The 14711-nt window shown below is 30.0% G+C and overlaps 1 protein-coding gene across 4 annotated transcripts in view; it reads right to left on the bottom strand.

Moving 5' to 3' along the window:
* LOC134714887 (sodium channel protein 1 brain-like) overlaps positions 1-14711 on the bottom strand; it is a 93459-nt gene that overhangs the window by 23866 nt on the left and 54882 nt on the right. For all 4 annotated transcript variants that reach the window (XM_063576569.1, XM_063576570.1, XM_063576567.1 and 1 more), the window contains 7 exons: positions 14384-14468; positions 9493-9740; positions 8597-8767; positions 7736-7926; positions 7089-7239; positions 4464-4680; positions 1535-1650 (listed from right to left, as the gene is read on the bottom strand). In XM_063576569.1, the coding sequence (XP_063432639.1) occupies positions 1535-1650; positions 4464-4680; positions 7089-7239; positions 7736-7926; positions 8597-8767; positions 9493-9740; positions 14384-14468 (1179 nt within the window). The remainder of the gene's footprint in view (positions 1-1534; positions 1651-4463; positions 4681-7088; positions 7240-7735; positions 7927-8596; positions 8768-9492; positions 9741-14383; positions 14469-14711) is intronic.

Below are 14711 nucleotides of genomic sequence, written 5' to 3'. Positions count from 1 at the left end.
ACAAAAATGTGTTAAAAAACAATTAAATCTTCATGTGTTTGAATCATAAAAAAAAAAGATCAATTCCTTATAAAACAAAAAATATATCTCAAATGTCTTAAATAATTTTCCATATATAAGTTTAAAATCTAATCTCATTAGTCACATGACATCAGAAAGTAAGGCATATCTTTGATGTAGGAACAACACTTCATCAGCATGAAATATCTACTAATGGGCAATGACAACTAACCACTCGTCTCTAGCATAATGAGGTGTCAAAAAATACAAAATGTGCAATACTAAACAGAGGCTAAATGTTATCACAGAGATATGTCTCGCCTTTTTGTAATTTTGATAATGCAAATGTTGAAATTTAAATAGCAATACATGTAAGTTATGCAAATATTCAAAGTCAATGAACAATGACTGAAGGTACATGGCTACACAATCTCCATGGAATGAGATGTGCCAATGATAATACAACTGCATACCAATTACCATTGACTCATTATAAGTCATTCCCTTTAAACAAACCTAAACACAAACATTAACTTGTAAACTATGTAAAAGTTTCAAAGTCAATGAACCATGATCAGGGGTGGGGCTATATAATCTCCATGGAAACAATACTTTCAAATGCCAATACATTTGCATACCAAATATCATTGACTTAACATTAGCAGTTCATCTTAAACTGATCTAATCACAAACTAATGCATGTAAACTAAGCAAAAGTTTCAAAGTCAATAGACCATGACTGAGGGGGCGGGGTCAAATATTCTCCATGGAAATGAGATGTGCTAATGCTTATACAACTGAACACCAATTAACATTGGCCTACCACTAATGGTTCCCCTTGAACTGACCTAATCACAAACTAATACATGTTAACTTAGCAAAATTTTCAAAGTCTATAGACCATGACTGAGGGGGCGGAGTCAAAAAATCTCCATGAAAATGAGATATGCCAATGCTTATACAACACTGCATACCAAATATCACTGACCTACCACTAGTGGTTCCCCATAAATTGACCTAATCACAAACTAATACATGTAAACTATGAAAAGTTTCAAAGTCAATAGACCTTGACTAAGGGGGTGGGGACAAATAATCTCCATGGTAATGACATGCATGATGCGCCAATGCTACAACTGCATACCAAATATCATTGATCTACCACTAGTGGTTCACCATGAACTAGACCTCTCACAAACTAATACATTGTTGACGCCGTCGCCAACGCCAGAAACAGCATACCTATGTCTCGCTTTTTGACTCCATCAAGGCGACACAAAAACTGCTATCATGTAACTCTCCTAGTAAATCTTTATATGTTGATTTTTATCAAATGAGTTTCTATAGAAATGTTAATATGACTGTTTTGTCTTGAGGATTGTGGTATGTTCATCAATATACACATTATAAATAATGTATTAGAGGTTTCATGATTGGTGTACATCAATATATACATGTGTATTTGAGAGACCTTGATTACCATACAGCAATCTTTACATATGTGTGTGTGTCAGAAAGAGGTTATAATACATACCTTATTATTATTGTCTTTATTTTGAACAGCTCCATTAGACTGTGATATTGGCGGTAGTTTTAATTTCTCAGGATTTTTCTTATCCGTTCCAACTTCTTTTGGATTGCCATTTTTGTCTAAATATAAAACATACCAAAAATTTTAATTATTTTTATTTCTAATGTCAATGTTCTTTTCTGTATCTATCAACCTGCACAATCAATATGATACAGAAGATTAAACTTGTTTTTGACTTATCTAATCTGAACATCCAGTCTGAAACTGGAAAAATCATTCATTTTCATTCATTGTATTTTTCTGTATAGCTGTCAATTTTTTAGACCACCCATCTAATGTTTAATTGGGGATCGCTGGAGAACCTATTTCACATTGGTTTTATTAATATTGCATATGATTTTTGTTGTTGCTAATAGCAACTAATATAAAACTAGCATTAAACAAGAATGTGTCCATAGTACACGGATGCCCCAGTAGCACCATCATTTTTTATGTTCAAGGAACCCTGAAATTGGTGTCATACCTCTAATTTGCCATTAAAATAAAAAAGATAATATCATAGGGAACATGTGTAAAAAGTTTCAAATTGATTGGACTTCAACTTTATCAAAAACTACCTTCACAATTTTTTTTTAACCTGAAATGGGACAGACGGACGAAATGAAAGAACAGATGAAGGAACAACGAAAGGACAAACAAACACACAGACCAGAAAACAAAATTTTTTTTGACAATCATTTGTCTATTTTATGGAATAAACAAGAAATAAAACATTTGTAGTGAAATAAAAATGTCTCATTGGCACTCACACCACATCTTCCTATATCTAAGTAGTGTAAAAATGATAAAGCATTCTTCATTAAAGAACAATGTCTACAAGCTGAAGCTCTATACAAGAAAGAAATTGTAGTATTGACAATAAGCATGCATATTAAGCATTATCAGAATATACTGATATTTTTGTCAAATCTTAAATATTCAATCAAAATATAATCTGATTTTCAATTAAAATCTAAATTATAAAGTTATCATGCACAACACTTAAATTTACCCTCTTTGAACACACATGTTTAATTATGTGAATTTTGTGAATTAGTTATTAAGGAGAACACAAATAAAACAAGAGTGGTGACACGCTTTATGGAATACACCAAAGTCATGTATTCTGGTTCATAAATATTTTTAAGGCAAAAGAGAAAGTATAATTTTAAGGACACTTTTTTAGTCCCTGAAATTCAAAAACCAAAAAAATAGGAAATTCATGGTCCCTTACACATAAAGAGAAATATGTGATGGAAAAAAATTAAAGTTATGATATGCATGTGTTTCAAAGGAAAACAAGTGATTATAATAAGGAAAAAATCTTTTTACAGGTCATACCACAAAATTATATGGGCTAAATATTTAGAATTAAGTAAGAATTTGTTTGGCTTATGTGAAAAACATGATAAAATGCAAAAAAAACACAAATTAATATCACTACAAGAACACAACACACTAAGTTAGAGTATTATAAGGAAGACGTGTTAAAGTTTTCAGTGCATTTATAAACTGGTGGTCCTACTAACTCCTATAGCAAGCATTAGTATTCATATAAAGATAATGGTCTAACTAAGTAATTACACAAAGTTCATAATTCTTCTTGAGAGAAAAGGGATGTAACTCCATGCAATGGCACATTACATTAAAATAGAACTCCAATTACTCCATATATTTTTTTTTCAATATGTTGATGAGAAAGTATTTAAATGTCATCTGGAGATATTTTGATGACTTCAGGGTTCTTCCATTCTTAAACATATCATAGAAACTTGTAAAACATAAGTAAATATGTCTCTTATAATCTTTATACATTTGTATCTATGAAAATTTATAAGGCTGTATATTATATACAAGATTTCAAGAAAAACTTTCAAAAACATTTACAAAACTATATACTCTAGATGGATAACAAAAAATCAGCAATTAGCGCTACAAATCAGTTACTTCTAGAAGGCAAACCAATAGGAGTAAATTACCCAAGGAATTTGCTTATTCTAAGTAATCTCATCTTTTAAATCAATCAGCATATATTCAATTAAGATTTTTCTAAGATACTTTTACAACTTGGAATCAATCTTATAATGACATTTTTTTTAATGGGAAAACAATGAAATTAACTCCATTTATATATCAAATGTCATACATATTATTTTATTTAAACATATCTGCATTCCAAACATGACTAGTTTCATCTCAAAGCTACAGAATTTTCACACTTCTAATGGGAAAAGTAAATTTTCATGCTTAATGCAAAATATGCAGATTGTCATAAGCCTCCCTGTAGATAATATAAAAGTTATTATTCAATTATTTTCCATTTGTAAAAAATCTATTTACCAGTATTCCATTGGAATTAATAACCATTTATTAATTAAGAAAATTTACAGATTAAATTTCTTCCAGGGGAATTAAAATCAAATAATAATGGAAATGTTGAGAAGATTTTCATGAGATATGTAATTTGATATGAATCCAAACAAAAAAATGAAAAAATAAAAAATAATAAAAATAGTCTCAAACAAAAATGGAAAAACACTGAAAATTGTTTGACCTATCTATCATGTCTAATTCAAAATGCTATGGTTGTCGTCTCTCTATAAGGTAAACTGACTAGTTTTGAACAGGCATGAAGTATTTGCCACTGAAATTTAGAAAATCCCTGTCAAGCTTTAGGTTAAAAGTTTTAGTCAAGTTAAAGTTTTATAAATTTTAAATGAAGTTGTTCTATAATTTTCAAAATAACCAGTCTGTTTTTTATTCAATGTAAGAAGTTTTTAACAAATTTGACTGGCTATACAGCCTTTGCATGTTCAGTAGAGAAACAATCATGGCCGCCCACCAGTTTATAAATGTCTAGGTTAGTAGAGAGCTAGTACTGCAGTGTGCTTACCATTGCTATTAATACTCTCAATATCAGAAGAGAGTTCCATACCTTCTTCAATCGCCGCCTCATTAGGTGCTACTTTCTTACTTAAACAGCAACAACAAAGCTCTTTGATTCTTCTAACAGCAGCCAACATTTTGTTGTCTTCTTCTTTATCACTATTGGCTTTTAAATTATCACTAGCAAAAGCATTAATTAACAAGGCAAGAAAGAGATTCAGTACCTGAAATAATAAGATGTTTTCATTGTGATTGTAAATAAAACAAAAGGTCAAAAGCAATAGGAAAAAAAACAACTTCATAGTAAAACAAAAGGTCAAAAGCAAAAGGAAAAACAACCAACTTCATAGTAAAACAAAAGGTCAAAAGCAATAGGAAAAACAACCAACTTCATAGTAAAACAAAAGGTAAAAAGACAATAGGAAAAACAACCAACTTCATAGTAAAACAAAAGGTAAAAAGACAATAGGAAAAAACCCAACTTCAAACAGGTTAAACCCACTTGAGAATTAGACATAAAAACCAATGTATCCCCTATTTTGTAAAGACATGTAATCTGATATTTCAAACAGATATAAATATTTATAAAAGTATATACCTCTCATATTCTCCAGTAGTAAATATTGAGTCACCTTATGGTATAATATGTTGCTATAATTATCAATCACTATTTTTTTGTTTTTCATGATGCCAATCTTAATATTTTCTTTTGGAATATATACAATCATGATTATGTAAGTCAGCATTAGTGTAAGGTTTAAATGTTTGTGCTTCAATTTGAGTTAACAAGTTGGACTATAAAGCTTAATTGCTGACATCTGCTTTCTTATGATGCCCAAACAAGAAGTTATACAGAAAACAGGAAGTTGATAAGTGATGGATTTGAAAATGCATCAGATGGTTGAGCATGGTCTCATTCAGTTTGATTCTTATTTCAGAAAGCCTTAATTGATTTGTAGTTTATTCGAAATAATAAACAGAAATTTCATAAGTATCTATTGCATGTCAGAATATACAACTATTCTGTTCATAGGAAGTTGATGAATAATGGATCTGAAAGTTTACCTATGGTATAGCAAGCTCACATTAAGTTTGATATTAAATTTTTGATTTGTACTTCCTGAGAAAAATGAGACCAAATTTGTACAGAACCGACAGACAGACATAATCGTGTACCCTCTCCTTGTGAACAATGGGTATTAAATATCAAATCAACTTAAATACAGCCACATTCTTACAGTTTATAATCAAATATAAAAAAAAAAGTTCAGATATCTTTGATAATTCTGTTTCTGTGGATTTCACTTTTATGGATAGAGAAAATAATGTATGACAGTATGTTCTGGGATATCTGATTTCATGGTTTTGTCAAAGTTAGCATACAATTCATTACAAAATGTGTACATAGATCCCTGAAATACAAGAACATAGATATCCCTAGAAAATAAGTGAATCCACAGTCAGTGATTATTTCCATCTAATCTTTTCTAATATATAGATCCATGTTATTGCAATTGAAGTTTGTGGAGTGTTTCAAGTTTGACAATAATCTCCACTTGAAGTACATGAAACCAAGAAGTAAAAAGTAGACAAGAATTTATATATGTCTTCAAACAACCACATGGTAATTATCCTTGATGATCGAAGGTGAAACCCACAAAATTGGACGTTATCATTAAATGTTGTGAATTTTTCTAATGTAATTCATAGTATCAAATATCAACATTTTTATAAATTTTATTTTTATTAATATATATCTATTAAACTTTAAAGCTTGAGAACCCTAAGAGTGTTATAGAAGATGAATTGTACCCATTCACCAATATCTAATTTTAATTGCAAGGTAATCTAATCAAGTATCTACAGAACTCATTTCAATAATTTTCTTTGTTAGTCGTTTAAACATTATTTATATGGTTGTCATAAAGAAAAAAAAAACATGTTCTCAACATGAGATTTGAATAGATTTAAATGGAACATGTATATAATTAATTATCAAGAAACATTTAATGTTTTGGACTAGCTCCAACAGGAATGAGATCCTTTATGTACCCGACAATAAAGTTCATAGGTACCCTCAATATTGAAGTCTTGGTAAAACTTCAGTTTAATTGTATGTAAAAGTGTTCAAACTTCTTTCTAATATGCTTTGAGATATTTGTAAATTGTAAATATTTATAGAAAGGTTCTATGTAATCTCAACTTTCATACCCGAAGTGACAAAACAAATGAATGTTAATATTCCAACAAATACTTCCTCTTTGTAACACCAGTAATATGGTAGACATTACAGGGTAACAGTAAAGTTTCCTATCTCCACACCCAAAGCCAGAGGGTTTAAAGGGTTTGTATGAACCCCATCTACCCCCCCCCCCTTTTTTGAAAATAAATAAGCACTGTTAAAGTCCACTTTCTGTTTTAATTATAACTGTTGAGGTTGAGTATGATTGTACCCAATTCCTTGCTACAGGCCTGTAATATTTGCTGTAACAAATAATCCAATGCCTAACGAAGTAACAATCTTATTGACAACTTGGACCATCTTAAATGCAAGGACCACATACAGAGAAGGTTGTTTGTTTGATGCAAGTATTTCATACACTGTTTTTCAAAAGTTCCTGTAAGTACTTACAATAAAGTTTCCTAACACCAGTGTGGGTAGGAAGACCACCATACAGAGTTCTCCTTCAGCTCTCATACAGTCCCACAATGGTTCTATCCACTCCCCACATAGAACTCGAAACACCATCATCATAGAATGGAAAAAGTCTTTGAAGTGCCATCTGAAATCAAACAACAAAATCTTCATTTTATATCAAATGTTTATAATTTTATTTTGTTAAAATCTTTTCATAACTTCATTTGTACTATTATGTATTAGTTTTTTTATAACTATGAAACTGTGCCATTTCACAGAAAACTTTTACAGATGAATACAAATAATGTAAACAGCAAGCAATTTAAAGGCAAATTTATAAAAAGGACTTCTAGAGGTCCCCATGACTTAAAATGTTCAACAAGCACCCAAAGCACAAAAACAGTCACCTGAAATCTTTAGTTGATATACTTTACCTAGACATATTATAGCATTATACTGAAACAGTTTTAGATGGACTGATCCTCAATACAAAGTAATGAAATATAAACAACTTGTTTTATGTTTTTTCCAACATTATACATTGTCTCATGTAAATTAATTTTTTATCCATTCTTCCATTTCAAAGTTAACTCAGTAAAGAATCAGTTAAAATGTTTTCTTGGTCGTGTACCAAAACCCACCTTGGCATGTCATCTCCAAATACAGCAGTTGTGTAACTTTTACTAAATAATTGAAGTCCGATAACCGCAAAGATGTAGATAACAATAATCAGAATAAGAGTCAAAGGTCCAAGAGATCCTAATGTATTCAAAATAATCTGTAGCAGTAGTCTCATAGTCTTCCAGGACTGGGCCAGCTTCAAAACTCTCAACTGAAACAGACAAATATATAAACATGACATTTCAAAACTGATGTGTACTCGGAAAAAAGATTGAAATAAATATTTACTCAATTGGTCTGCAATGATATTAGCTGCTTTACAAATCTCAAATGAAACGGGAAAAATTAGGAAGCCAATTTTTTTTAGAAGTTTTGGATTTCAACTTTATATTTGAACTCCACTTATAAGATTTATAAAGAAAGTGATCTTGCATTAAACATAAAAAAAAACTTGTAACTTAGTAAGAGTTTTCGGGGTCATAAATGGCTGGTCTAGCTTTTTGACCAGCTCAAATATATCTATTTACAGCTTATTAACCATAGTTTGTTGTATAAGTGTCAAGTATTTGGATTATCTTAAAAACACAGAAAAGAATAATTTTTTCATAAGTGTGGAAAATAGTGTTTGTATGTACTATGAATTCAGCATGTTTGGTAAATTGAAAAACATTAGCCTGTCTAAACATTCTAGATAAGCTAAAGAGATGTTTTGACCAGTGTAAAACACAAACGGACTTAACGGTATGCTTTAATTTTTCTCATTGCTGAATGCCATTGAACTCTGGTGGCTAGTTGTCTCATTGGCAATCATACTACATATACTTATTTAAATAAAATATAGCCAGTAACAATTTTGATGTTTAACCTGCTTGAGTACCTACCAATCTGAAGGATCTAAAGACAGAAAAACTTGGAATATCTGATAGACTGATATCTATAATACTGGCTATAACAATAACAAAGTCAAAAAGATTCCATCCAGACTTAAAGTAAAACTTGCTCCATGACATTATCTTCAGGACAGCTTCTAGTATGAAAACTGAGGTAAAAATCTGAAATAAAAAACATATATACATTCATTTCAACATATTAAACTTCTATTGGTTTTGAGAGATTATGATATGTAATTACTCCATTTGTTCTTATTATTTTTGCATAAATATATATTTGTGTGGTCTCCAAATGTTTCTGAGCATCCACAGCTACTATCAAATACCTATTTAAGAACTGTTACTTGATATGCACATTGTTATCATTTTTCTTGGTTGAATAATAATTACCTATACAGATATTTCTTTGATGCTTGGCTCAGAAAAAATAAATTCCTATATACCATGTATACCTTAATATAACAATTATATCAAGGTATACAGGAATAATTTTTTTTTCTGAGACAAGTGCTTGTGGTTTGTCTCTGCCATTGCAGTTTTTTCAATTTCCCTTTCATTGATGCATGTCAATGGAGAATTTCGAAGTATTGAGGAGCTCCAGTAGGGCTCACCCCTAAATTTTTTCCATTCATAAAATTTCAACTCCTTGATATGGTACATTTGTAAGTGACCTTTGGTTGTGTTTTGCTCTTTGGTCAGGATGTTGTCTCTTTGACAACATCCCCCGTTACCATTCTCAATTTTATTTGCCTTAATGTTTCGCATTGAAGTGTTGAATTTATAAGTGTTTACTTTCTGATATCATGGCTTTAAATGTTTAGTTTTAGATAGGTGACTTTTGTTTCATTTTGAGAATTTTTCTAAGATATAAAACTGTCAACACTCACATAGTTAGACACCTCTAAAGTTGTTGTAAGTGATTGTGGTTGTCCATGATGTTCAAGCATCATAAACAGTGTATTCAAAACAATACATATTGTGACAAACAGGTCAAAAAGTGGGTCACTGACAAAGATGTTGAGAATGTTCTGGAACTTGAGCCAACACACAAACATTTTTGTTTTGGAACAACATGCACAATTTCTGTCCACCAGTTCACCTTTTTCTCTAACAGCAACATTGCCTTCTTCATCAGCTGAAAAATAATAATTAGTATATAATAAAAGTTACAAAAAAAGAACCATTGTACATTTACTGCTTTAATTCAGGCTAGTCTGAAATGAAGAAACTAATATATCTAAATTTAATTCATTTTGGAAACCTTGTCCCATTTCAGAGATTACTTCGTTCACCCCCAGTTTTTAGTGGGGCTCATGTTGCTTAGTCCTTAGTTTTCTATGTTGTGTCTTGTCTACTATTATTTGACATTTTATTGTCTGTTTGTCTTTTTCCTTATAGCTATCGCATTGTCGATTAATTTTTGATCTATGAGTTTGAATGCCCCCCCTGGTATCTTTCGCCCCTCTTCTTCAATATGGTATATTATGACTCCATTTCAGTACATTAATTCAGAACCCTATTCTGCGCACTGAGCCAAAATTTTAGAATTGCTGACTCACAAGACAGGCATTGTATACAAAATGCACAGGGAATGTTATTTCTATTAATTGACGTTGAATGCCACTTTTCAGGGTGGCTATAGTTTTTATTGGGGGAGGAATCCCTGACCGTGAACAGAGAGAACAATGACCTTCTACAAGGTTTAAATGAAGAAAATCTTATATGTTTTAATTAGTGTAACATAACATGATGTTCAATTCAAACAATTAGCATTGATTTCATCTGCATATCAAAACATTTTATATTAAAATCTACTTTCAAATCAATAGCTCTAAAATCCAAAATGACATCTACCTAATATAAAGTTGATTTTCTGTGAAGTAATTCCGGTAATTATGCTGTACTTATTATTAGACTTGAACACTAACAGTGTGTTCAATTGTTACTTATTGTTAGTTAATGGAAAACAAAATAATAAAACAAACTTTTACAGCCAAATGTCCTTAATTACATTGGTATATTCAAATTTTACAATGCATGTCACTTTTCCCATAGGAGGTATAAATGCTTAGCTTTCAGGCATTCAATGTCATTATCTGTTTTATACATACATATATATCTACATGGAAGCAAGATATATGATTGGTATAAACATCATAGGTCGATGGATAATTAATAATACATGTACTTCCCACAATTTTTTGTTCTAGGTATGCATGACATGCAGTCAAAGGGACAGTCAACTTGGTCTTTAATTTACAAGTTTATGTAGACAAAGACTGGTCAGTTGTCACAAACCAATGCCAAAAGATTTAAAGATTCTGGCCAATGATTTCACAAATATGACAAAAGAAGGCTAAAAGGATGCCTTTAAATACTTGTAATATGTTATTATGTTTCAGAAGGTGACCTTAAAAGAAGTGAAATGATGTATATTTGTAAAACGCAAAACACCCTTTGAAGCAAATTAATTTATGAGACAAGACAGGACTTTCAAGTAAGAATGCAAATAAGTAACAGTTAAATAAATTAGAAAAGCCACTTTCTTTATGGTAAATTTAAAAATAAAATTGATTCTGCATACAATGTTTGCACTTTTATTTAAATGTCAATTCTTTGAACTACATGTATTATTAATTAAAATCTAATTTTCTGCCTGGTTAAACTCTATCAAAGTATTTTGATGAAATAATACACTTAAATTTTAAGCCCAGCTTAAAGTTCTAGTTCTAAAATTTCACCTGTATTAAATAATAAAAGTAAATGCAGTGGTTTTGTTTCCATTTTAGATGTACTATTATGAAACTTTAATAATGCAACAGTTTGGCGTCCACTCAATAAAATTTTCAGCTAACCTTGAAGAAATGACAAGGTTTCAATACATATAGATTTAACTCTCATATTACACTTTAAGTAAAATGAATTTAAGCGTTAAGATGAATCAATAAATTAGAGATTTCTATAGACGGTCATTGTCAGCGCTACAAAGGTTTTACAAGCCAGGTTTATTGTGTCCCAGCTAAGAGGTGTGCATCAGCTTAGACGCTCTATTCATAAACTCCTCAGCCAGGTGAAAATATTTACTTATATGAAATGTACATTTTTCATGTTGAGAAATAACCTTTTATAGAAACGTCAATTTCAAACTTAACTCTTTTTATTTTGTTATATGTCATTATGCATACTTAGTTTATAACAGTACATATTCAATAGAAATATTGGTCTGATTTATTCTAAGGAATTTATAACAATGATAATATTATAAATCAATTTATGTAAGGCTAATCCAGTACATATAACAACATAAATGTGGTATGGACTAATTTCATTGACTTGCAATTCTTTTCATATTTCAGAAAAGTTTATTCTTAGTGACGCATATAGTTGTATTCATTTTTACAATTTTAGAAGGCGATATTAAGTATTTAAGTAATTATCATTATAAATTGAATCAGAAAAATGCATTAACTTCTGGTAGATTTCGTGCAGTTCTTTACTAAGTCTCAAAATCAATCATTGTTTTCTGATACGATTTGTTTTGCTTATTCAGAGGTTAATATCAATGATACAGAACATATAAGACTCAACTTGTTTGTTTTTGTCCACCGAATAATAATTTTTAAATGGAATTGCTTGCATTTCAAATCTTCAAATTAAATAATGACAAACAATATCTGTTGTACCATGAAACACACACCAATTTCCCTTCTATTTCTTTTAATTATCTTAAGTATAGGGTAAATTTCAATTTTTGGGATCGTGGATCAACTTTTCATGGATATTAAATGTTTTCAAAAACTTTTGAAATTTAATTTTCATTTGAGCGTATTTAAGATACTAGGTATTTGTTATACTTGACTTTTTTTTACCTTCTTTTAAACTTGGAACAATTGAAACTTTTGGAACCATTAAATTTACTCAAGATTAAGGCTGTCATCCTTAGATATCTCATTTAACAATCAATACAATTGTTCACCCCTCCCCTTTCTCCCCCAATTAAAATTTCTAAGAATATTTATGTTCTACACATTGTGAATTACCAATAACAATTTGTAAATAAAACCAATTTATTCTTTCTGCAAACTTCAGGTTTTTCTGCTAATTACAAGATTAGAAATGGAAGAATTAATTATTCATGTGTGAAGTACTGATTAGAGGCATTGATGATCTGGGGCCTGGGTTAACTTGATTTTTATAATAACTATATGTCTTATGTAGCACACAGGGAATAATTAGTTCATTGGAAGGTATTAATGGAATAATCTATTACCAAATAAGTACTGATATAAAGATAAGGAGATGTGGTATGATTGCCAATGAGATAACTATCCATCTGAGTTCAAATGAAGTGGATGTATTTTTAAAAGCAATTGTAGGCCTGTTTGAGTATTTTTTTTTAAATCAATATTAGGGTAAATCTTATACTAAATCTTATACTCAATTGCTCCTGATCTTAACTAATTTGAAAGGTCTGTTTTGGTATCAACTACACTATGGACATATGTTCCATATTCCAATTATCAACTGAGTTTAAAAATATTGCACTACATTGCTAAAAGTAAGCATATTATAGACAACTTTAAAATTGATGTATTTTCTTTTACATTTCCTATGCAAAAATGTTATGAAGTCACAAAAGAAAAAAAAAGTTCAATCAATGACTTAATAGTAACTAATTGAGCAGGGGTCACCTGTGTACTCATTCTAAAAGAAAACAAAAAAACCTTAAGATTGGTCTATTCAAGTGGGCCTCACTTTCATCTGTTTTTTTTTTTTATTGCTTACACATATTCCTTTTTGAAATACATTTATATATATTTTTTAATCTAGAGAGTTGATGGAACCTATAAATATATCTCTTTGGATTATATAATTAAAAAAAGGACATGTTTTTCTGACCTAAACAACCTCTAAGGGGTAACAAACACTACATTAATACTTATAAAATAATAATCCTAAAAACGTTATTCAAATGAAATCAATTTTCATTGTTATAAATCCAAAATACAATCAGTTTATAACTGTTGATATTTATCAGCAATAATGAATTAATTACAGGTTCTGAAATAGAAACGAGAATATCTTTTAATCAACGACTGACGTCACATTTACGTCAGTACAGTATTTTAAACAAGAAATGTCTATTGAATTGAGTTTCATTAGATATATTAGACAAACATTATTTATTAAACCTGTTGAAATCCTAGATAATTAAGTTATTTGTGACAATTAGAATTTAAAATTTAAAATGCATTATTACAATCAATATTTATTTAAAAATATCCTTGGAAGAATAACTGTTTTGACTGGTAGGGCCTTAAGATCGTAGGATTGAGTTTCAAAAGCGCCTATATATAGAAAATCTGAAGCAAAGCTGGGAAGCCATTTGTTAAAGACATTATATTGCTGTTTCATTTAAATAGTTTTATTGCATGTCATAGGCAAAAGGTTTATGTCTCATAAAACCAAACTACCGGTTAACCAGATCATGATATACATTTACTAGTATTCATTTTATGCAAAACAATTCTTAATCCATATGACACTACACAAGAGTTTGTATAAAAATTGATAATACCCTAAGGTACATTTTAAAGCTCGAAGTTCATAATTCCATAAATACTATTGTAATTCAATTTGGTGTGTAAATAGTTATTCTATTAAAAAGTGTCTAATCAGCCTAAATTATATTAAGTTGAAAATAAGTTTTGTCTATGATTGTAACACATTCTAATGTCATACAACAAAGGTGAAAACGTTGATATGTTTATAACTTACGTTTGATAATGACAACAGTTTCTTCCCTTGACAAACTACTGAATCTTCCCGTACTTTTTGCAATTTGGACATCTGAGGAAGACACCTGTAAAAAAGAACATCATATACTGTGGATTCATTAATATTCGTTGGATACCAATTTTCGTGGATTTCGTGGGTCAGGGTAAACCACGAAATTAAATGTTCAACGAATGACAAATTTTCTATAGGCTTGTATGGAGACTACGGTAAAACCACGAAATCAAGTATCCACGAACATGTAAGATTTCTTTAATCCACGAAAATTGGTACCCACGAATATAAATGAAACCACAGTACTGCAAAAGAT

This window comes from Mytilus trossulus, chromosome 4, assembly GCF_036588685.1.
Source record: "Mytilus trossulus isolate FHL-02 chromosome 4, PNRI_Mtr1.1.1.hap1, whole genome shotgun sequence".
NCBI lineage: Eukaryota > Metazoa > Mollusca > Bivalvia > Mytilida > Mytilidae > Mytilus > Mytilus trossulus.
Note: the sequence above shows the minus strand (reverse complement) of the source record. Positions and strands in the feature narration are given on the sequence as shown.